The 25,002-nt window shown below is 42.4% G+C and overlaps 2 protein-coding genes across 2 annotated transcripts; both read right to left on the reverse strand.

Annotated features, from left to right (window-relative positions):
• Positions 1-5,101: 5,101 nt before the first annotated feature.
• LOC124139805 (monocarboxylate transporter 2-like) lies at positions 5,102-14,182 on the reverse strand. Its single transcript, XM_046507136.2, has 5 exons — positions 13,970-14,182; positions 12,843-13,042; positions 8,994-9,137; positions 5,802-6,803; positions 5,102-5,327 (listed from the first exon to the last, which is right to left on the reverse strand). Exons 1-5 carry the CDS (start codon positions 14,095-14,097, stop codon positions 5,176-5,178), a joined length of 1,626 nt encoding a protein of 541 aa, XP_046363092.2. The 5' UTR covers positions 14,098-14,182; the 3' UTR covers positions 5,102-5,175.
• A 1,860-nt stretch (positions 14,183-16,042) lies between these two features.
• LOC124139806 lies at positions 16,043-20,976 on the reverse strand. Its single transcript, XM_046507137.2, has 3 exons — positions 20,730-20,976; positions 19,160-19,297; positions 16,043-17,605 (listed from the first exon to the last, which is right to left on the reverse strand). Exons 1-3 carry the CDS (start codon positions 20,905-20,907, stop codon positions 17,382-17,384), a joined length of 540 nt encoding a protein of 179 aa, XP_046363093.1. The 5' UTR covers positions 20,908-20,976; the 3' UTR covers positions 16,043-17,381.
• Positions 20,977-25,002: the final 4,026 nt, after the last annotated feature.

Raw genomic sequence — 25,002 nt, forward strand, 5'->3', positions numbered from 1 at the left:
TGGTCACATACAACTGAATAGGGCAGTAAATCAATCAATTACACTTTATGCAAAACTCTGTGGATTGTTTTAAAATCGCCTACGTCTGTACAGTTAAATTATGTTTTAAGTACATAGTGAGAAAAATTCAACATTCCCTCCCATTTGCAGCAGATATCACATGCGGCCCCTATAGTGGTCAAGAGGGGATATTGCTTAAGGGCGAGAAAGCGAGAAAGCGATGCCCCCTCTCGGCCACCATACAGTCGTCGTTTCGGCACCAGAACCGCCAGGGACCGGCTGAAAGCAGCAGGACTGAGGGCTAGACGATAGGTGTTTTGCGGTAGGTATTCCGTCCCCTCTGAAAGAAGATACGTCGCAAGTCAAGTCAAAGTCGGAAGGCCTGAAAACGCCCTCATGTTGCTCTCATATGGGTTCCGTCAGCCGTCTAGAAAATGCTGCCTTGAAGCGTCTCGAATATTGTTCTCGGAAGTTCATAACTGTTAACAAACCTCAAATACTGCGATACAATACTGCCACATAACAAATGTGAATCGTTGCTGAACCGCAGCTCTCCATTGCATGTTGACATGGAACCAAGTGGAGGATTATGGTCCGTCAAACTGACGCCTCAACAGGTTGTCTGGCGCGAAGACCTGCAACATGAGGAACTGATATTCTCGCAATCTGGACTGATATCCTCTCAATTTGGACTGATATCGTCGCAGTCTGGACTGAGATCCTCGCAGTTTGGACTAATATCCTCGCGGTCTGGACTGACATCCCCGCAGTCTGGACTGATATTCCCGCAGTCTGGACTGATTTCCCCGCAATCTGGATTGATATTCTCGCCGTTTGGACTGATATCCTCGCAGTCTGGACTGATATCCTACGCAAAAACCGGGTATGGCGGATGCCGTAGAGGTTACCATGATGGTCCTTCGTGGTAGGTGATGAACCCGTGTGTTGCCGTCTTTGTTTGTTTGTTGTTTTTGCTGTTCTCAGCAATTTCCAGCTATATGACGGCAGTCTGCACATAATCGAATCTTGACCAGACAATCCAGGTCGAGAATCGATCTACGCAATTGGGATACGATGACGACTTTACTGTGGAGGTCAAACATGGCCTTACCGATCTTGGAAACTCCCGTGTTGCCTCCCGTGTTGTTGTTGAGATACATGAAATGCTCTGGCTGAGGCTGAGCTGCATGTGTTTGCTGTTGTGCAATCGACCAGATAAAGAGGGCAGGTAAGTGAAAGTCCTGCACGTATAGATCGCGCACATGCAATGGTCACTTGGATGCGTTTTGGCGAATTTGCACGTTTATGATCAGATGTGTGTGAAAGACGCAAGGAGTATAAATGAATTTAACATACACACGCACGCACGCTCGTGCACACGCGCACACAGATCTACAAACATTCATTTCTGAAATTCAACTGTCAGGTCGTATACAAAGAATAAAACCTTTGAGTAGAATGAATCCATTTACTGGCAAGAACCTTCAGCTCAGTTCAGTTGGTAAGACTTCCGCCCGTAACCATTGCCTCGAATTAAAAAAAAATGATAAACCCTAAATAGAAGTATCAATAACCCATCTAAGTAGGGTTAGTGCTTGGATTGGGTTGCTCTAACACAGGCCAACTTCCCGAGGCAAGGGAGATAACTGACATTAAAAGTCAAGTTTCCACCCTTGCAAAACTTGACTGGAGGCTCTACTACATCAAATCAGAATCAATCGTTCGACAAGCACTGAGTCTTCAGTGCAGATTGAATCATCCGGAAGCGGTGGTTGTATGATTTTGTGTAAGATTTTAATGTTTTTGAATGTACATACATCCAGTAATTAAAACTGACCATTTTTTTCAAGATATATAGTGCTGTCGTTTTTAACGAGATGACTTGTGCTGAATGTGACCACAGATGTTTACAAGCAAGTGACATTTGGTGCGAAACTGGGGGTGATGTGTTTAGCTTCCTGTACTCGGAAAGGGGGTGGCTAAGCTAAGTCAACATTTTTGTTTTATTGCTGCTTTAAGGCCAGACTGAGCGCACATTTACATGTAATAGTTGTTGAATGCTTAACAGTTTAAAATATATATATAACGTTACTATAGAAGCCCATGGGAAAACATTTGATTGTGTGTAACCTGGAATTTCTGGGTTCGATTGTAGCGCCACCAGTGGCTATTTCGAGTTATGTCTCTTCTATGTCCCCGCTACTGAGCAATCAGATTCCACCTCTCATATCTCTTGTAATTTCTTCAAACTAAATGGCGGCGATAATAAAGATCGTTATTGTTTTCATGAAGTTCATCAAATTACTTGAGCACATTGATTAAAAACATAAAAAGAATTGGAAAATATCTGTCGACACCCAGTTATTGGTATTCATGCTCTGCAAATCCTGCAATCGAACGAATTCGTCACGGCGGTTGTAATGTTGTTTATGAACCGGATGTCGATTTCGTTACGGGGTTTTGATTGGACTATTGGACTATATCGTTAGTCCTCGCTCGGGAAGACGACCCAGACAAAAATTTGGAGCAGGAAATATTTCCGGTCAGGTTTTTTTCTCACAATTTTGTACCTCTCTCTGTTACCCGCCTTTAGTAAGGTAGGGAGTGGAGCGATTTGCGAAGACTTTCCCCGTTTGAAGGACTGTGTTCATGGTATTTCAACTTTAGAAAATTATCTTGAAAAGTAATCATAAACATCATCTTTTCTAAGATACTGATTGTTTTATGCATGCTCCGAAATGCTCTTTAATCCATTCAATGACTTTTCAATGTATTCCTTTCCAATTAATCCAAGGTTTCAATTCGTAATAACATACCTGTAACATGGCAAATTTAACACGTAGAAATTCGTGTAAAACAGCATCAGTGTTGTTTTATACTGTTTCAAATGCTATAATATTTCTGGTTCCCGCTGGTGCAGGAGAGATGATTTAATTCGACTGTTGATTGTGTGGGAGGGAGACTATACAACGGCTAATATTAGCATAGACTGCCTGATAATAAAATCATTGTTTAAGCGAGAAGATAGTGAGGCAGTATATCTAAACATATACGTGTGCACGGGTGACTGACGCAATCGACACAATTTGCTGAACAGATTTGTCTCCCTTACACGTGCCAGGATCTTTCCCGACCAAGGTCCTTGGTCTATCAATACAACGCACCTGCTCATGGCTTAAGTCTACTTACTTCTTAACATTGGACTTTCCTCCTACACTTAGGTCTCGTGCCGTGATAGACTTGACATAATGTTAAAAAAGGTGGGAAAAGGGAATCGCATTAAGTGAATGAAAAATCAGTCTCAGATTTTGTATTTGTAACAGGTATTGATGTGCCATGGGGTGTGAAGTTGAAAAACGTTTTGGGACGCCTCCGAAATCGACTTGACATCGGCATAGCATCCTCTGGATCAAGGTTTTGACGGTAGCTCTCGTGATCCGGAGAGTTAAACCTCTAGCAAGCTGTAAATAGCTGGTCCACATTGGCCTGCAGTCCGATATCACCCACAATTCTTCCTACAGATATTTAATGGGTTTGTGTCAGCACTTGAGGCTGCCTAGGCAGAACCCTTTCGAAATTAAAAATATCAATCTTTTGTCTGAAGAGTACCACGACTGGCGTCAAACCCTGTTCATCCGACCATCCTGACGACTGTCCTGTGCTGGTCTTATCAGGCAACACTACCACTGTATCACAACCATATCAGACCCGTGACGATTCCGGGGTATAATAGGTTTTCAACAACCCATGCTTGCCGTAAAAGGCGACTAACGGGATCGGGTGGTCAGGCTCTCTAATTTGGTTGATGAATGTCATCCATCCCAATTGCGTGGATCGATGCTCGTGATGTCAATCACTGGATTGTCTGGTCCAGACTCGATTATTTACAGACCGCCGTCATATAGCTGGAATATATTGCTGAGTGCGGCGTTAAACAAAAAAACCAAACAAACAAACAACCAACCAACCATATCAGTCGGGCTGTGCGATGGTATGCTGCTGAAGACACAAAAATGACTCCGACTATCTGTCGTGAAGCAATCTTAATTCGTCACTTAACATGCAGTGACGCCAAAGACGCCGTGGGCATTTTGGGATAATATACGTCCTCACAAACCTATGTCTGTCGCAAGATACACCATGGATCAGGTAGTCACGCTTTGGTGACTTGGTTGATTGCTTGTCTTTTCCTGGGGACAACTGTCAAATGTAAGCTAGATTATACAGAGGCCGCCATCATATAACTGAAATATTGCATCATTGAATGTGACCACCATATGAACTGTTGCTTTTCCATAAGTATATATCCATCTTTAAGAGGTGATTTTAGTAGTATTAATTTGTAGTCTTTGCTTGTGCGAATAATCATTAAAATGGTATCTGTACCACACCTCTCATTTTGATAATTAGCAGTTTTGTACTGTAGATGGAGTGAGTATGGTTTTACGCCGCCTTTCGCAATATTCCAGCAATATCAAGGCGGGGGAGGCCAGAAATGGACTTCCCACGTTGTTCCTATCACGGGAATCGAACCCAGGTCTTCGGCGTGACTAGCCAACACATTAACCACTAGGCTACCCTACCACCCCTGGGAAAATATAAAAAACACATCTGTACAGATATTATCATATTACTTATCATGGCATAATTTCTCTTCCATGTTCTAATGTAAAGTTGAAAGTAAACGTCTTTTCAATTGTTTCTTATGCACCATGGGATACGAAAGGTCCTGAGGAAATATTTTCCCTGAAAGGTGAATGGCGTCTGAGCGGATCAAAACGTGCATAAAATGATCCTGACTAAGTTTGACCAAACCATATTTCTCTGTGTTGATCCCCGGTGAAAATTTTGTAAAGCAATCTAGCCGAGGAAGGCAGTGGTGACGCCAAACATGTCACGTCATAGTCAAACTTTAAAAACATAACAATGGATATATGTAGAATATAAACGTATGTGGTTATACTGTCATATATGTACATGGCATTATAAAAAACAGATCATTCCAGGAATAGTTAAATAGTCTTACAAAAACACCTTTGATGCTCTGAATACAAGATATATTTTCATTTCGCTGGTGGCCATTACTTAACGAAAAACGAGGTGAGTGTGGTCCAGCTTAATACATACATGCAGTCAGACGTATTGTTAGTGAGATATTTGTACAGTAGTATATTGTCACAGGTAGGTAGAGCTTGTTTCCTTGTTGAGGTGCTGTGAATGTCTCTGTCTGATGGCGAGTGCGCAGAAAGCGAGGCCACATGAGGCCATGGCGGCCATAGTACTGACCACTACCCCATCGTATGTGTTGGTGATATCCTTCACAGTACCTGGAACATGGAGGGAACTGTTTTAGGCATTTAGGTTGGTTGGTTTGTTGTTTTACGCCGCACTCAGCAATATTCCAGCTATATGACGGCGGTCTGTAAATAATCGAGTCTGGCCCAGACAATCCAGTGATTGACATCATGAGCATCGATCCACGCCATCGATCCACGCCGATCACGGGTCTAGGCATTTAGGCTTTACAGCAGATAGATTCTCTAGGTTTAGGGAATTTGAAGATATCCCAAGTTTGTGGTAAGTGACATAATGAATGCTTACTACTGCTTCTAGAAAGGATAAAGCGAATATTTGTGATGAAACTTTAACAGTTTCATAGTGTAAAAACCAAGACACAAGCGTTGACGGATATCCTTCAAATTTGAGAATTTCAATTTCAAGAACAGCATAAACTATAACTTCATAACAATTCCACAAATCAATTATTAAACCACATCATGACAATATCCCACATGCCTTACCTGCTATAGGGCCTCCCAAGAACGCCCCCAAACCGCATATCGTCTCACCATAGCCTACAGCTGATGCGTAGCGTTTGGGTCCTGCTATTTCGAACATGAGGGAAGGGTAGGCCACTGAGCAACACCCAAGGGGGATGCCATAGCACACGACAGCGGCGACCAGGCTAGGGTAGGTGTTCGCCCATACTAGGGGTAGCAGGCTTACGGAGAGTACTATGCACATAGTGGCAAACAAAGTCACTTGTGATACCTTCACCAATGGTCTGACGAAGAGGTAGAGGAATCGCCCTCCCAAACTGCTCAGCCCAATAAGGGAGAGCAGATAGGACCCGGTTTTGGCGTCAAGTCCTTTAGAAATAGTCATATCCACAAAGAAAAAGTTTATTGACGGCAGAAGACTCATTAGAATAAACAGGCATATTCCTAACACAACGAACCCAAAGTCTTTAAATAACCCTAAGTTAAGGGTTTCTATGAAAGGCTGTTTCTTCGGTTTTATGTCTTTTATTTCAGAAGCGGTGGTGATTTTCCGCTGGCATTCTTCAGTATTGGTCATATGTAAACTACTCATTACTTCTCCATTGTGGTCTTGTTGGCTGTTGCTATTGTTCCCATGGTCATCAACGTATGTCACATTGTCATAGGCTAGCGAATTGTTCTCTGTCTGTGGTGGTACCCGTGTATCAGTGACAACGGTGTTCCCGTCCCTTATGTCACTAATGTTGCTATTTTCAATCTTGAGTTCCTTGTCCTGTTTGATGTCCCTGCTAAGCATGGTCAGGACCATTCCAATAGGACATGCTTGGAGCATGATGCCGCCCAGGATGAGGAAGCTGCCTCTCCATCCAAACATATCCATCAGAGCTGAGTTGAGGAAGGGGAAGATGAGAGAGCCAAAGCCTGGACCTATACTGACAACAGTGAGCACCTGGTGCCGTCTTTTGTCAAACATCAGTCCTGTCACTGTGTAGGGTACCACAGTGAACGTACACAGACCACATCCTGCAAAAGGTGAGAGGGCGAGTGAGTGAGTATTCCATTTATATTATCAAGTGTCAGCTTAATATGGGAGTAAAGCCCGAACTGAGGCAGGTCCAAGACGCTTACCACTTTGATGAATCATACGAACACGGGTATGGTGCTGACAAACATATAGTCCGTCAACCATCATTTTGGAACCCGTTTTTTTTACCATTTTCCCCATTAAACACAAAATCATGGTCGGTTATTATCGAATAATAACCACTGACCTAACTTGAAATACCATTTTTTATAGAAACATCATCAATCGAAACGGGATTCGCACACCCGATCATCGGGTTCTGGCATGATCAAGGGGCGCAACTCTGCACAGCGAATTGCGGCGCCTGAGACGACGGGGCTACACGTGTCACCGGTAGGGCGATTGGAGTGAAAGAGGTAGTATTATAGCTATGACACGGTGACTGAACAAACTACGGCTTGATAAAGCAAAGCATCAGCCAAGAGACTATTAATCGACCTCAAAATTACAAAAAAAGGAACAATTGTTTTAATCAACCCTTCAGTTCAATCAGTTATGTTCTTAAATGTTATTGTAAAGTAATTGTTTGAGATACGGGCATTCCAAGTTGCTGTGAAAATATTCGAATTTGTATAACACGATGTTTTCTTTGTTTGTTGTTACGCCGCACACAGCAATATTTCAGCTATATGACGGCGATCTATAAATAATCGAGTCTGGACCAGAGAAGCCAGTGATTGACATCATGAGCATCGATCAACGCAATTGGGACACGATGGTATGCATCAACTACGTCAGCGAGCCTGACCGCCCGATCCCGTTAGTCACCTCTGAATTTAACTATCCACTCAGACACTAACATGTAAGGAGATTTTACTAACCAGTTAGTAAATATTTGCTAAGTAGACTAGTATAAGTGGCCTATTATAGTACAATTTACTAATAAGTTAGTTGAGATTACTATCCATCTTTCAAAGTATCTTCTCATAATTTACGAAATGCAATTATAGTATATTTACTAAGCTTGTAGTCAGTTTCACTACACTTTAATAAATAATCACTTCTTGGTCATTTTGCGCACCTTGTAAACAGCAGCTGAATACAATTTGCAAAACAAAAATTAAATTACAGATGACATAAACAGACCGCTCGGATCCGATGTTTAATCGTTGAAATGGTCAGTTAAACAACTAGGCTGGGAGGTCTAACCTATTTAAACCATGGCTAACATTCATTCAAAGAACCCTAGCACCTGCAATATTTAAACAACCTTGCTTTGATAACCGTATTCAAAAACATAAAAACATACTCAAGAACGATTATCCCGCTCCGTTCAAGATATCAGCATGTACACATAACAACATGGTAGTTTCTTAAACAAATTTTTACAGTGATGGGAATAAAGATAACAAACAGCAGATATTGTTGGATACAGCGTATCCATTGCCGTGTATGACATTTAATAATAGACTATTCCCGATTTTGAGTTATTTTGCAATTCATCGTTCTCATTTGGCGCCAAACGGACTGTTGCTGCGAGAACACTGTGTGAGTCTGCCCTGCGTGATGCACGTGATATATGTCCCGGAACAAGGGCCTCGGTGTGAACTTCGCAGGTTCCCGAATCCCCCTGGCGAAATTGTTCTATCATCAAGCCATGGTTTAAGTTTGGTTACGCAATACTACAAAAAGTAATTGACAGGTTAATAATAGACAATTCTGGTTTTACACTGGCAAACTAAACTCGACTCCCTTATCATTGGGAGCATGCATTGAAGTTCGTAACTGTGTCAGTCATGAAAAAATAACATTAACAACGTTATTAAGCCAGTATATTGCTAACACTCATTATCATCTCCTTGTTTCCTCAAAATGGCGAGCGCGACACTGACCAAAGCGGAAGCGATCAATGTCACGTGGTCTTGACGCCGAAACTGAAATATGATACCCCGTCGTAGCGTACAGTCTATCAGGCAGGATAGTAAATTCAATGTTACACCCCCACACCCACACCCCGACCACGCCACCCCCTCCCTTAATTCACTGGACTCTTTCCTCAGTGCACAGGCAAGGGTGAAAAGTAGACTTTGACAAAGGCTAGTGGTCGCCCTTACGCCGTAAAGATGACCATGCAGAAACTCGTCAATCTCTTTTTTATAACGCGAAAGCTGAAGTACTCAAAAACTGACCTGTTATTACTCCGACGGTGAAGACAAGGATCGGCAGAGAAGGGGCGAAGGCGCTTCCCACACAACCAATTCCCGCTAAGAGACCGCCGATAGTGGTCACATGACCTGCTCCAACTTTCTGAATGACTATCGTGGCCACCACACCTGAAACATAGATTTGTAAATGTATCATAATTAACCAAATGTCAGACAGATGGGGTGAATTATGTTTTCGGTGATTTTTTAGTTTTGAAAATATCACTTTCCAGCAATGTCATTGGTCTATAAATGAATGACGACGGAACTACTATATTCACATATCCATTCCCAATTAGACGATGCAATCTGACCGTGCAATCTTTTCACAGGGAAGTGCTACCATCAGAGACCATATCATAGTCTATTATATGGTCTCTGCTATCACACATCAACATTGTTATACATATTTGGTACTTTCTTATAGGTGGTCTGGCGAACAAGTGCAAACATTATTCTATCCTGCTGTTTTAAATAAATGCAAATTCAAAAACATGATGTTGATCATGATGTTGAACTTGCATTTATTTAAAACTTATATCAAATTAGATTACTCTATGAATACACCTACTACTATTCAATATAATATCATTATCCATATTTGACTTATTACCAAATTATAATTATGTACTTTTTTAAAACATTTGTTTAAACATGTTCAAATTCAAGACATGTTCAAACGTTTAAGATGTCTCAGTTCTAAAATGTTTAAACGTGTCTTAATTCTAAACATGTTTAAACGGATTAAAATTCTCAACATGTTTAGATAATGGGGATGTTGTGCTAGGCGGTGTTTGGGCTGTGATAGCCCATTTCATATGTTTAGATCCTAAACGTGTTTAGATATAACACACCAAATATGTACGCCGTTAAGGATGAAAACAAATCCCTAAACATGTTTAAACTTGTCTTGTATGTGCTTACTTTCTAAAAACATTTTTTGAGCAACTTCAACGTTGTTGACAAGAAATTGACAAACATGGAATTGTGTGCTCTATGTCTTACTTTTAGATAATGAAATGTGAATGTTTAAATCTGCATAATGTACGTAGTTCCTTTGGAGTGTAACGTCAAACACACATGTTTATGATTTGCCACTTTCATTTGATCTTTTAATTATACGTGAATACTTTACTTGAACAATATGGAATATATTTGCATTGATAATGACGCCTCACGTGCGCGCGTCCTGTCATATTAAAATCTACGAATAACCTAGCTACTTTTATATCAAATCAAGACGTTATTTACATGGTTAAACGGTTTCTTATGATACAACTTCAAATTATGTTGAACAAAATATTTCATGTCACTAACGAAAATTAGTTGAGATTTAATATTAATCACTACAGCCATGTCGTCTTTCCTCGACGTCGTGAAAGACAAATACAAGCCTTAACGTCAAACCAAACACTGTCACATTTTCTTTAAATAATTTCAGGATAAGACTATCATACTGGATGAATGATGGTGCAACATGAGGCAAATCACAGGGGAATTTGGGAATCTAAATTTACATGTTAGTAAGGCCACCCATTTCTCTATTATTTTTTTATGTGGTACGATTTAATAATTTATAATGATTTGTGATGATACCTAAAGGTATATGGCTGAATATCAATATCATCTTCCCGAGGCAAAAGAGTTAACTGACTTTAAAAGTCCAGTTTCCACCCTTGCCGAACTTGGCTTGAATTCCTCGGCTCGATCGTAGCACCACCAGTGGCTATTACCAGTTACATTCCTTTTAAGCCTGTCCTATGGAGCAATCAGATTCCACTTCTCATATAACTTGTGTTTGCTTCACACAAAATGGTGGCGCCCAGAAAGGGCGATCTGATCGATAATCAAGATCTATATTGTGATAAAACGGGTCTTACATCGCGAAATGCATCAAATCACGTGAGCACCTTGATTTAAAACATGAAACGATTTTGAAAATATCTGCTGACAACGAGTTGGCGGTGCACATGCTTTGCAAATCCTGCAATCGACCGAAATCTGCATGACAGTTTACGAAACGGATTTCGATTTCGGTGCGCGATTTTGATTGGACTATGCATAGACTCGTTAGTCCAGCCAAAATGTAACTACATAATACCAGCCTAGTTCGGCAAGGTTGGGGATTGGACTTTTAAAGTCAGTTAACTCTCTTCCCTCGGGAGGTGTATCAATATTTATGTTGGAACAGTTTGTTTCCTCATGAACAAACAAAAACGAAAATGTATAGTGAATTATCACCAATCGATTTGAGTTACTGTAGTTCTAAGCATAGCAGAGTTATGCCTCCCTTCCTTACTGCATGTGTGTCTCTGTCGTTTGACGCCAAAGATTATGCCAAGACATGTTTCGTATCAAATGTTAATATTATTCGTAATCATACAAATCCATTTCGCTCGCTCACAGTTTTTTCAAAATACTGTCACCCAATATATTTAGAGGCATACGATAAAAAGTGGCAACATTTATTGTTTTTTTCAACGTACGACAAAATCGTCGACAACACTTAGCGCTGCCTGTATGTCAAAAGAGTTTTTTATTTGCAATTACTTGCACACCCTCAGATAGAAAGTTAAATATTCTTGCACAACCTTTACTTTTCAAAACCCTTTAAGAACGTGCATCAAAATAATAACTAGGCACCAAGAGGGGTAAAATCCCTCGACAAGGCTCGTGACCGTAAACGTTAATTTCACTCGGGACATATACTATGCAAATCAAGAAACGCAAAAGTAGCAATATCGTAAATAGAGTGTTGCAGACAGTCATACAAAATTAAAACCAAAACTGAATCGAACGTCATTTTCCAACAAGACAACGTCCGACCCCACGGCAAGACTGACAACAGCCCTTTGCAGGAATCACAACGTCCATGGCCCTCCAGATTTAAACCCAATCGAGCATTTGTGGGATGCACTGGATAAACGACTGCCAGCCCGTCAGCAACAACCGCAGAACCTCCGACAGTTGGCACAGGCACTGCAGGCAGGATGGGTGATCATTCCCCAGGCCACAATTCGGGATCTGATTGCTTCCACGGGACGACGATGCAAGTCAGTTTTGGACACTAATGGTGGCCACACAAGATATTGAAAACAGATTACCTTGATCTACTGTTCTTTGTGTGCCATATGGATCCTGGGTCAATGAAGATTATGTGCGCCAATTTTGAACAATCAATTATCATCTGCTGATTATTTATATGATATATAAAAATACATCTGAATTCATTTTTGCGTGTCTTTTTTTTGCAGAGTATACAATCCGCAATTCCTCGTAGTTCGTGAGTTATTTTATTATTACGCATTATATATAATGTTGAACAAAATCTTTCTCATGTCATTAACGAAAATAAGTTAATCACTACAGCCATGTCGTGTTTCTACGACGCGAGTTATTTTATCGTTACACATGATAAAATCTATCTTACTGGCCAGTCCCGTGTTGTGAAAAAACCTATACCGTCGGTCGACCAGCCTGTACGAACATGACGTCATAGTGTTTTATATGACGTCTTCTGCTTGTCACGTCATACTGGACCTTGTTCAATGTTCATGCCAAGCCCTCTGGTCACAGCGCCTCCATCGATTTGGACATGTTATATTTGCTGTGTATCTCGAGTTAATGCGCTTCCTCTAATTTGTTACTAAATTTGCCTTCAGAATTTCGCACCATGAGTAAGATTGAATACCAAGGTGAGACCTCAAAACTCCTTCTGCCACGACTCAAAATTAACTGTTCTCGAATAATCACTATTTATCCCACCGTGCAAACTTTTGTAATGTTCTAACTTAGCGCTATTGGAGTGACTGCATCCGTTGAATAATCTCCCACCTGTTCCAAACACAAGTCCGGTGCACACAGACTGGAAGAGGGATGCCATGGCTCGTGAAGACTGGAAGGTGTCCAGGATCTCCACAAACAGAACCCCCAGACCCACTAGGAATCCAAAAACTAGGAACATCATGAAGACGAGACATCCCGCCACCACACACTTCTTGACATCGACGGTCGTGAGGCTTCTTTTCCTGGATCTGTAATCAACACCAGTATAACTATTTACATAATATCATCAGTGGGTCCAAAGGTTTTAAGAATTGAGTGAGTGAGTCTGGTTTTACGCCGCATTTAGCAATATCCAACAATGTCATGGCGGGGGACACCATAATTGGGCTTCACAAATTGTACCCATGTCGGGAATCGAACCCGGGTTTTCGGCGTGGCGAGCGAACGCTTTAACCACTAGGCCAGTTTAGTAAGTGAAACCATGCGAGTCATGCTTTGGTCATAACGACATTATCCTTCACCATGTGGACCGTCTGCTTGGTCTTGTTGGTAGAACGTTTGCCCGTTGAGCGGAAGGTAGGTGGTTTGATCCCCGTCTGAGTCATACCAAAAAGACGTTAAACGTTGGTACTTGTTGTTACCCTGCCTGGCTTGAAGGGTATAAAACAAGGAGCGGTCGGAGTCAATATTCGGTGTCTGCTAGGGATATCCATGTTAAACTACAGCATGGTATCTTTGTGGGGTACCCATGCTAAACTGCGGCATGGTACGTATCTAAGTCGGCTAGCACCATAAAAATGGCATAAGCCCTGATTAGTACAAGCAGCCATACACACGCGCATGTACGTCGCTATGTAAGTGTAATAATATTGAAAGCCACTTTACACCCCATTTCACCTCACCTCATCTGTCCGCACCTCATCCACCTGCGCATATAATAACGGAACGTCACGATATGGCTGAAATACTGCCGATGTGACTTTAAATTTTAACACACCAATTTTAACATGACCATATATTACTCAAAAGAAGTTAAAGAAAACCCTATTTTGCATATCCCAAAAGTTTCTCTGCCATGGCTGATTGGTATTGCAACACAGCCTTCCAATTACGGTTGTTCTGAGCTTGTTTTGAGAAGCATACTTTGCTCTAGGATTTGACTCTCAATCACTTACCCTTCTTGAGGCCTTGTTGTCATTTCGTCGGGTGGTTTCGGTGTATAATCTGCTCCGGTTACCGAAGTGGTAACATTCAGGTTGCTGGTGTGTCGTGGACCTCTTCCGGAGTCGTCTCTATGTGACATACTCGATAGCAACTACGCCCTCCGCCACTTGTATTATATACCTTCCGTTCACATCGTTGCACAAGAAGTAGTAACGTTGACTCAGTGCTCATTACAGAGAATACATTCATGGCGGTATGCGGGGGACACTCGCGCGTGTGCGACAATACCACCATCCACGTTTAAGTGAAGCAGGTGTGTCACAGCACATCCTAGCACATGCTCCCGTGTGTATGTCAGCATTACACACGAGGCGTTAAGGTTCTAAAGTGAATACAAATTCCAGTCTACTTTACAAAACCGAAACTACAAATGTCGAACTTGAAGCAAGTATTATGTGACATTCTATTACACCCATATATACTCACCGCCAAAAAACCACGAACCATAGAAACATATAGAGAAGTATGTACGTTAAAAAGGGATGTTTCCAATGTGTACCAATTAATGACAAAACTAACAGTCAGTCATGTGTTACCACAGAGTGTCCTTATTCTTATCACTATATGCTGCACGTGATTTCCAAATGTGAGACAAATGGTGCATCTCGAGTCATAGATCTATTACGTCTCATGTGATACATTCATGAGCGTCGGTTCTCGCATCATATCTGTATGTTCGTTTGTGCATCGAACCAATCTTTTGAATATGTGCACTTATACATATATTAACCAACATATATGGTATTCGCGTTTCCGTTGTGGGTGAGTATATACTCTAGCTCAACAATGACACAGCACAGTTCCTGTTGGTCTGTTGGTCTGATAGAGGGCTCGTGTATCCTCAGTAGGTATACACAGACCTCGGACTTACTACATGAGAGAGCACAGTTCCTGTTGGTCTGATAGAGGGCTCGTGTATCCTCAGTAGGTACAGACAGACCTCGGACTTATTACATGAGAGAGCACAGGTCCTGTTGGTCTGATAGAGGGCTCGTGTATCCTCAGTAGGTACAGACAGACCTCGGACTTACTACATGAGAGAGCACAGTTCCTGTTGGTCTGATAGAGGGCTCGTGTATCCTCAGTAGGTACACACAGACCTCGGACTTACTACACGAGAGAGCACAGTTCCTGTTGGTCTGATAGAGGGCTCGTGTATCCTCAGTAGGTATACACAGACCTAGGACTTACTACATGAGAGAGCACAGGTCCTGTTGGTCTGATAGAGAGCTTGTGTATCCTCAGTAGGTGTACACAGACCTCGGACTTACTACATGAGAGAACACAGGTCCTGTTGGTCTGATAGAGGGCTAGTGTATCCTCTGTAGGTACACACAGACCTCGGACTTACTACAAGAGAGAACACAGGTCCTGTTGGTCTGATAGAGGGCTCGTGTATCCTCAGTAGGTACAGACAGACCTCGGACTTACTACATGAGAGAGCACAGGTCCTGTTGATCTGATAGAGGGCTCGTGTATCCTCAGTAGGTGTACCCAGACCTCGGACTTACTACATGAGAGAGCACAGTTCCTGTTGGTCTGATAGAGGGCTCGTGTATCCTCAGTAGGTGTACCCAGACCTCGGACTTACTACATGAGAAAGCACAGGTCCTGTTGGTCTGATAGAGGGCTCGTGTATCCTCAGTAGGTGTACCTAGACCTCGGACTTACTACATGAGAGAGCACGGGTCCTGTTGGTCTGATAGAGGGCTCGTGTATACTCAGTAGGTATACCCAGACCTCGGACTTACTACATGAGAGAGCACAGGTCCTGTTGGTCTGATAGAGGGCTCGTGTATCCTCAGTAGGTATACCCAGACCTCGGACTTACTACATGAGAGAGCACAGGTCCTGTTGGTCTGATAGAGGGCTCGTGTATCCTCAGTAGGTATACACAGACCTCGGACTTACTAATGACACGAATAATAAATAATGACACGAAGTATTGAAACTCCAAGGGAACACTTTCCAAGTCAAGTTTATCTCATCTGAGGGTTTTTCAAAAATTGCAGTCCGTATGTTATTTTCAAATTGAAAATGGGTTATATATTGAGAATGGTCATATCAAAATAACACATACAGAAACATTAAATATGACAGTATCCAAAATTTTGGATATATTTATAAGAGACACTTACACAAATCAATGGCAATAGTTTATCATCAATTTGGATGGACAATGTATACGTGAAACAATGAATGTGATGGAGTTCAAGGTGCCCTATATTCATATAGGTTAACGACGAGTATATATATATGATGGAGCTCAAGGTGCCCTATATTCATATAGGTTAACGACGAGTATATATATATGATGGAGTTCAAGGTGCCCTATATTCATATAGGTTAACGACGAGCATATATATATGATGGAGCTCAAGGTGCCTTAACGACGAGTATATATATATATATATAGTAAGTTATAGTGAGGGTGTATGTTTTTTCGCCGCTTAAGCATTTTTCCAGCATAATCACGGCGGGGGACACGACAAATTGGTTTCCCACATTGTATGAAATTGAAAAAAGCAGCGTCTGAAACAGTGTCTTGAGGGCCAGAATATTTCCAAAACTGTAGGCCCCGTGGAAAAATATCTGTAGGACCAAACATTTTTGCTGAAGCAGGGAGACAATATAAATTACAAAACACAAGCAGTCAACCAGAAGCTTTAACTGCTTTACTATCACATCGAGTTCCCAAAGACTCTGTGGTGCGACATGAAGCTCGCAATTATCAAGGACATTATCAGCTTGTAAAACATCTTTGCTACCACATGTTATGCACCATTTGAAAGGTCTAATCCTCCCACTGTTTATAAATATGAAATTTATGTTTATCACATTACTTGAATAATGCTTAATAAATAATTACATAATAAACTGCAATCCGTAAGGGCTTGCTGGAATTTAAAACTATCGGCCCGAGAATGAATCTGTCGGCCTCGGGCCTACGGGCCGATGTCTATTTCGAACAGCGCTATATCTTCAGCGCTGATATATCTACATGATTAAAATGACCTATATGGTATATAGGTATGGTATATAAACTATACAAGCCATCGATCATGGTTTTGATAATGATTGCTTTGTATTGCCTTCCCAGCGCAAGAGGTTTCTCCTCAAATCACATATTTACAATATCCCAGGTAATGAACAGGTCACAAGCAGAAATCACTCTCTACAAGAAGTCATCTTTCTGTACAAGGTGGTATGTCCGTCCTCCCAGGTGGATGAAGGATGCACACGGAAGTCTTATCACTGTAAGCGAGTATGGTTTTACGCTGTTTTTTGTCAAATATTCCAGCACTATCACTGTATCATATGTGAGTTTCCCCCTTTCCAGTGTTCACACGGAACTAAGCACCATCACAGTTCAGTCGTAGGTCTGTTGGGATCGTCGGCAAAGCGGACAGTCAGATCGACGGTCCTTGACTTTGACCTAGTCACGGCTGCTGATATGAAGAGTGGCACACTGGCGAGGACGAGTGCACCCACTGCTCCACACTCCAGGTAGAAGGCCCACCCCAGGGACGTGGAAACACTCCACTGCTTCACTGCATAGATGAAGGCTCCGACGCCGATCTGGATAGCTAGGAACATAACAGTTGTATGGGATAACCCTTCTCTGAAATGAGGGAATGTAGTGAATGTTTTACACCAGTCAGCAATATTTCAGCTATATCACATTTTCCCGAGGCAAGGGAGTTAACTAACTAAAAAAGTCCAGTTTCGACCATTGGCGAACTCGACTGGAATTATGGAGTTATATTTTGGTTGGACTAACGAGTCTATGCATAGTCCAATCAAAATCGCGCAACGAAATCGACATACGGTTCGTTAACTGCCGTGCAGATTTTGGTCGATTGCAGGATTTGCAAAGCATTTGTACCCGCCCATTCAGCGTCAACAGATATTTTCCAAATCTTTTCATTTGTTTTATCAAGGTGCTCATGTGACTTGATGTACTTCGCGAAGTGAGACACGTTTTATCACAATATAGATTTTGATTATCGATCAGATCAGCTTGACTGGGCGCCGCCATTTTGTTTGAAGCAAATGCAAGTGATATGAGAGGTGGAATCTGATTGTCAACAGGAGGGCCAGAGAAGGGACTCTGGTGGCGCTACGATTGAGCCTAGAAACCTTAGCCTAGTCCGGCAAGAGTGGGAAATTGACTTTTACAGTTAGTTAACTCCCATGCATCGGGAAGATGGCTATATCACAAGGATATGTTAATAGTCGAGTCTGGGCCTGGCAAACCTGTCGACAGCTTGAGCACTGTGAGAACGTAACCGGCTCACCCTCATTCGTCGACTCTTAAGACAAACATTGGGTACATCGGGCCATTTCGCCCCGGAATCAAAGCAGGACAAAGAGTGAAAATCTATTTATTTAACTTCAGCGCTGCTTCCGCTACCCAGATATCTAAGCACATCCATTATGTGCAGGTCACCCCAGAACGACATTTCGCGAACTTTGAACGACCAAAGAAATGTCTAACAGGAAGTCGACATTAGCCAATCCAAAAGCAGCTTCCCTTAGCTTTACGTGACATGTTTGACGACTTCCATTCCGAACTACGCTTTGAAAAATATGTTGACAAAGTTCTCGATTCAAAATTTGAATACTGAACAAAAGAAAATTCTGGAAAGTTTAATACATGGTCGAGACTGTATGTCAGTTTTTCCCACGGAATATGGAAAGTGTGGTCCTTGCAGCATTAATGTGTCGGTATGTGAACTGACAGCTGGTCCAACACGTATGTGTCGTGGCACGTACCAACAGTTGGTACAAGACGCATGTGTCGGTAAACGAACTTACAGCTGACACAAAACATATGTGTCGGTGAACGAACTTACAGCCGACACAACACACATTTGACGGTAAACGTACCAGCCAACAGCTGATGACCAATTCGTCAGTGTCCATCTACACTTCTTAGTATTTCTCAAACTGAGTAAAAAATATGCACCACAAAGTAATATCTGACTTCGCTGAAGGGCCTCGACAATAACTGTTTAACAGAGTAAACGTTGTTACAGGTGGATAGCCCAATTGATGCTGTCCAGGATAACAATCCTGCCTCTCAACGGCCAGCTCCGTTAACGAAGCCTATGACGAAACGTAAGGTAAATGTTGGGTACCTGCTATGAGGACGAAGGTTCCAGGAACGAGGCTGAGCCTGGGACGGGGAGCCCTGGCGTTGATCACGGACGTCACAAAGGCCACAATGGTGAACAGAAGCCCGGAGGCTGTAGTGGCCTGAACGGCGTGGAACCAGCCTAGCAAAACAATCCAAGAAAGAACAGGGGAGGTGAAATGAGGTTTAACGTCGCGTCAAATATTATTGCATTTCTATAGCGACGTGCATGAACGTGTGTGAGTGTATGTGTGCGTGTATGTGTGTCTGTGTGTGTTTGTGTGTGTGCGCGTGTGCCTGCGTGCGTGCGTGTGCGTGCGTGCGTGCGTACGTCCGTGCGTGTGTGTGTGTGGCTACTTGTACCAGTCCGGAAAAAAGAACAGCGTGCATAAGGACACTGTGCTGAACAATCTAACGCAAGCTACTTATTTTCTAACAAACTATGTGTGTAATAATTTTTTATCGCAATACCACTAACCTACTGTCCCAGGTTTATCTTTATTTGTACCACTTCAAAACCTACTTCGTTTACTTCTACCACCACTACCATGATGGTTGGTGGGTTGGGGAACATGGACTCGACGAATCATGGAACAATCTAGACACACGCATGCACATCGGTATAAGTGTTGAACGCGACGTTAAAAGCTTTTTCTCATACTAACCGAATACTTTTTGTCTCTGCTTTTGGCAGTGGTGGACAATTCGACGTCATATCCAATGCCAGCCTTTTTTTCCAATTCAAAAAGTGTATATATGTACGTACAGTAAACTACGGTTATAACGAACCAAAAGGGACCATTAATTTTAGTTCATTATAACCGTAGTTCGTTATAGGCACATGCATATATACTTCCTATATACAGGAAATGGACGGGACCCCAAAAAACAGTTCGTAATATCCTTAAGTTCGGTATAAGCGTCTTTGTTATAAACGTAGTTTACTGTATTTGTTATAGCGAATCGTCAAACAGTTTCTTTTGAAACGATGATCGACTTTATACATTACTCGTTTATCTCTTTGTCGTGTTTTTCTCGGACTTGAACAAATCTGCAATCCAAATCTCTAATCCTCTATAACGACACTGTGGTAAGTTACCCTTTTGATGCCGCAAAGGGGCGTTTTGTATGTTTTCTTGAACCTTCTGTTTTTTTATCGCGTCTTTCTCGTAATCTACAATTTCGTGAAAATAGGAATCTTGCATGTCAACATTTACAGCTGTTGCTTCTTTCTCTCTGCAACTACGGCGCGATGGAGTCTTGTACGTCAACAGTTTATATGTCGTCTGCCCCTGATCTCACAACTCAACAACCCGCATAACGGACACTAGTATATATAACCCATGTTTTCTTTTGAGCATACACTTCCTTTACAGTAATGCGGAGTCATGCGCTTTACAACCAGAAAATTATGATGATGATGATGATGATGATGATGATGATGATGATGTTATTATTATAATGTGTCAATCTAAGCAATAAAATGCGTCAACTTTACGGGAAAGATACTTTCCAGATTAACGAGGGTAAACTCTAATTGAAACTGTGGATGATGAAGACCTTTGAAAACTTACCAGTGAGCTGCACCTCGCCCACCAGGAAGGACACACACGACCTCCGAACACAGACCTGCCACAACCCGAAGTCCACTCCACTGACCACCAGCCAGTATGGGCTGCAGAAGCTGACGATGTGCGCCAGCAGGCCAGCAAGCAGCATCACACTCCCCACCGCAGACAATTTGGCCACCATCGTGTAATGTCCGTCAATGTGTGTGAGAGTTCAATATTCAGATATCGATACCAGCGACTCTAGGGAGTTACATTACTCAGGTATGTGGGACGCTGGGTGTAGGTCCACTCGGGATAATGTTTCTGTTTGTTCTTCATCTTGATGTAAGGAGATACACACAGGTAGGCCGCCATCTGCATGTGCGTGACTGTCTCCGTGACATGCCACGCCTAGTACGTGTGTTAAGTAGGTACATGTTCCCTTATGTCACTGGAATAGCTAAAATAAACGTGACGTGTCTTGTCAATAGACATTTCACTGAGGGCAGTCGTCTAAGGTGCCGCAGAGTTGCGTCCCTTGGGCATGTCAGGAACCTATGATAGTGGGTTCGAATCTTGGTTCGCCCCGATTATGTTTCTAGGTTTGTCAGCAACATACCCGAGCTTGTGGTTTCCACCATAGTGTTAAACGTCGCACACTTCGGGCTTTCCTCCCACATTAAGCTGACACGCCGTGATTTAGATGGAATACTGTTCAAAGCGGAGGTAAGCCCAACTCACTCACTCACTCACTCACTCACTCCAGCAGTATATTTATATTGCGTTGTGTCGCCGATATACGGACTGAGTAGTACATACTGTAGGTCAAATTAGCAGTCGAAGCAAATGTGATTAAAGTTGTTCGGATTGTTAGTCTGCTTACTTCAAATAAATTTGAAGATGTTTCCAATTCAATTTGTTAATGTTTACCTTAATCACAGAGAAGCAGTTTCTTTTTCACACGTTACCTTATTACAAGGATGGGCCCAGCACTGGAGGCACAGGGTCAGTCAGCTAAGTCCCTCTTTGAAAAAGCACGGAGGTTGAAAAATCACGTTGACGTCTTATTTTGAGTCATTTAGGCTACAGTAATAAATCGTAAAAGATTGTAACTGGGGGTAAGTTCAACAATGTTCTCAATAATATTTGACAAGTCATCAATTAGAAATATATTAAGTATATTTAATGTTACATTTTAAAATGGAAATAGTTGAAGCGGGATAATAACTCTGAAACGTCAAAGATTAAACCTTTTTTACGTTTTAATTATTGAACAAGATTATTGACATACTATGCATCTGATTTAATACAGGGTCAAGGCTGTGGAATTATAGCTTTATCGGTATGTTCACTGAATCATTGGACCCGTGAAGATTCCGGGGTAGAATAGGTCTTCAGCAACCCATGCTTGCCGCAAAAGGCGACTGTACTTGTAGTAAGAGGCGACTAACGGGATCGGGTGGTCAGGCTCAATGACTTGGTTGATGCATGTCATCGTATCCCAATTGCGTGGATGATGCTCATGATGTCAATCACTGGATTGTCTGGTCCAGACTCGATTTTTTACAGACCGCCGTCATATAGCTAAAATATTGTTGAGTGCGGCGTTAAACAACAAACCCAAACCAAAAAACAAACACTGAATGATTGCACGCCACAGTCACGCTTCTAACAATAGATACCCACGTGTCTGGATTGACACAACTCATCATTTGCTTGAATCATTACAGTGTTAGTCGCAAAGTGTTTGATTTCGTGTTTGATAAACGAGGGACACAGTGTTGCTTGTATCAATGTCTTTGTAGATGTGAAGGTGGTGACATACACCACCATCCCACTCCTGCTGTTTGTCAGCCAAGTGACGTCACTTGGTGTTGAACAGACAACGCTCATTCTGTTGTTTCGTTACATATGCATACGCTTCACGTACCACGAAAATAAATGTATTGCTAGCTGTAACACCCTATCCGTCAGAATGCCGGCTGTTTTCAATGTATTACGGTCCGAAGCCATTCGTGACCAACTCGTGTTATTCCGGGACAAGCCGAATAGCGAGTTACGGAAAGGGGCGAGTGGTGACGATTGGGTCCGAAGCGGGTCGCCATTGTTTCTGGGATAGCTCTACTACTACTACTATCCTGTCAGGGCGATGCGGTGTTGTCGTAGCAGGATTATACGGGAAGACAGTGTCACGTTTCAAAGACCGGGTCATCCGTCACCTGATAACGAGGCTAGATGTGAACAATCGACCAGGGCCCACTTGCACAAAGCGATCTTAGCGCTACGACTATTGTAAGCCAATGTTAAAGTATGGGAGTTACGATCATCTTAGCGCTAAGATCGCTTTGTGCAAGTGGGCCCAGGTGTGTTCGGATAACTGTACTGCAGCATGCAGTCCTGCTGTATTCATGCAGACAATACAGGTTTCCTTCTCCGTTGGTGCGAGGTTTGCTTGGTACTTTTGTGTTCAACAAGATGCTCCATCCAAGCTGTTTGTTGTTTAACGCCGCACTCAGCAATATTCCACCTATATGACGGCGGTCTTTAAATAATCGAGTCTGGTTAGACGATCCAGTGATTGACGTCATGAGCATCGATCAACGCAATTTGGATACGATTACACGCATCCATGTCAGCTAGCCTGACCACTCGATCCCGTTAGTCGCCTGTTACGACACGGATTGTCACCGTTTACGATAAGCATGGGTTTGCGGTGTGTGTTTGCGGTGTGTGTTTGCGGTGTGTGTTTGCGGTGTGTGTTTGCGATGTGTGTTTGCGGTGTGTGTTTGCGGTGAGTGTTTGCAGTGTGTGTCTGCGGTGTGTGTTTGCGGTGTGTGTTTGCGATGTGTGTTTGCGGTGTGTGTTTGCGGTGAGTGTTTGCAGTGTGTGTCTGCGGTGTGTGTTTGCGGTGTGTGTTTGCGATGTGTGTTTGCGGTGTGTGTTTGCGGTGTATGTTTGCGGTGTGTGTTTGCGATGTGTGTTTGCGGTGTGTGTTTGCGATGTGTGTTTGCGGTGTGTGTTTGCGATGTGTGTTTGCGGTGTGTGTTTGCGATGTGTGTTTGCGGTGTGTGTCTGCGGTGTGTGTTTGCGGTGTGTGTTTGCGATGTGTGTCTGCGGTGTGTGTTTGCGGTGTGTGTTTGCGGTGAGTGTTTGCGGTGTGTGTTTGCGGTGTGTGTTTGCGGTGTGTGTTTGCGATGTGTGTTTGCGGTGTGTGTTTGCGGTGAGTGTTTGCAGTGTGTGTCTGCGGTTTGTGTTTGCGGTGTGTGTTTGCGATGTGTGTTTGCGGTGTGTGTTTGCGGTGAGTGTTTGCAGTGTGTGTCTGCGGTGTGTGTTTGCGGTGTGTGTTTGCGGTGTGTGTTTGCGGGAATGTGTTTGCGATGTATGTATTGGACGAGTATATTACCATGACGTCCACACTGTACGCCGGGCACTTGAAGTACGTGAGTGGTTTACTCCACAGGCAGCAATATTACTAATATTCAATCATTGCGGCATAAAATCTTTAGCACGTAGACCACTGGTTGATAGCATGAGCATCGATCCTCATCTGAGGTACGATGACGCGCATTCGCCAGGTCACACAAAGTGACCCCTATTCCACCACGCGACATTAGTCATTTCTTATGACTAGCACATGACATAGCATCTATGATATCATCTATGAACCTAACTGTCATACCATTCATTTATTACATCTATCACATTTCACAATGTCTGAAATACGTATTCCATTTCAATTTATCATTTTTTATGGATAGATTAAAAAATTATTCACTATTTCCCGCAATGTTATTGAAAATAAAATTCTCGGACACACACTTCGACAACGGGTGCACATCGAACATGTCAAAGAGCAAAATTAGGACGTTTCAAGCAAATCTTTGAACATATTATACAAAGTGATAAATAAAATCAACAAAAATATATCTAAAGGTTGTTATTATTTCAATCTTTTCGTGCGATCGCGTGTAATGTTAGTCAAATGACATCTCGGCTCTCGTTGCCTCGAAATTCTCGGCTCGGACACGATGTTCGATGCCAACATATATGCATGAAAAATCTTTGTCACACCTTGTAAACCAGCACGATACATCCACGAAGCTCCATATTTTTAATATAGATCGCGATTTCCTGCTTAATACATTCAGAATAACACGATTTAACCAAAATATTTCGTCAAAATCTGAAATTCATCACACACGAGGACGGTACAATAGCTGTAATTTGATTTGATGCCTGAGGTCACGTGCTCAAGTTTGACCAATCACGAACCTTGTTGCAGATTTCGGCAAGAAAG

Source organism: Haliotis rufescens, unplaced genomic scaffold (assembly GCF_023055435.1).
Source record: "Haliotis rufescens isolate VD_foot unplaced genomic scaffold, xgHalRufe1.0.p SCAF_1, whole genome shotgun sequence".
Lineage (NCBI taxonomy): Eukaryota > Metazoa > Mollusca > Gastropoda > Lepetellida > Haliotidae > Haliotis > Haliotis rufescens.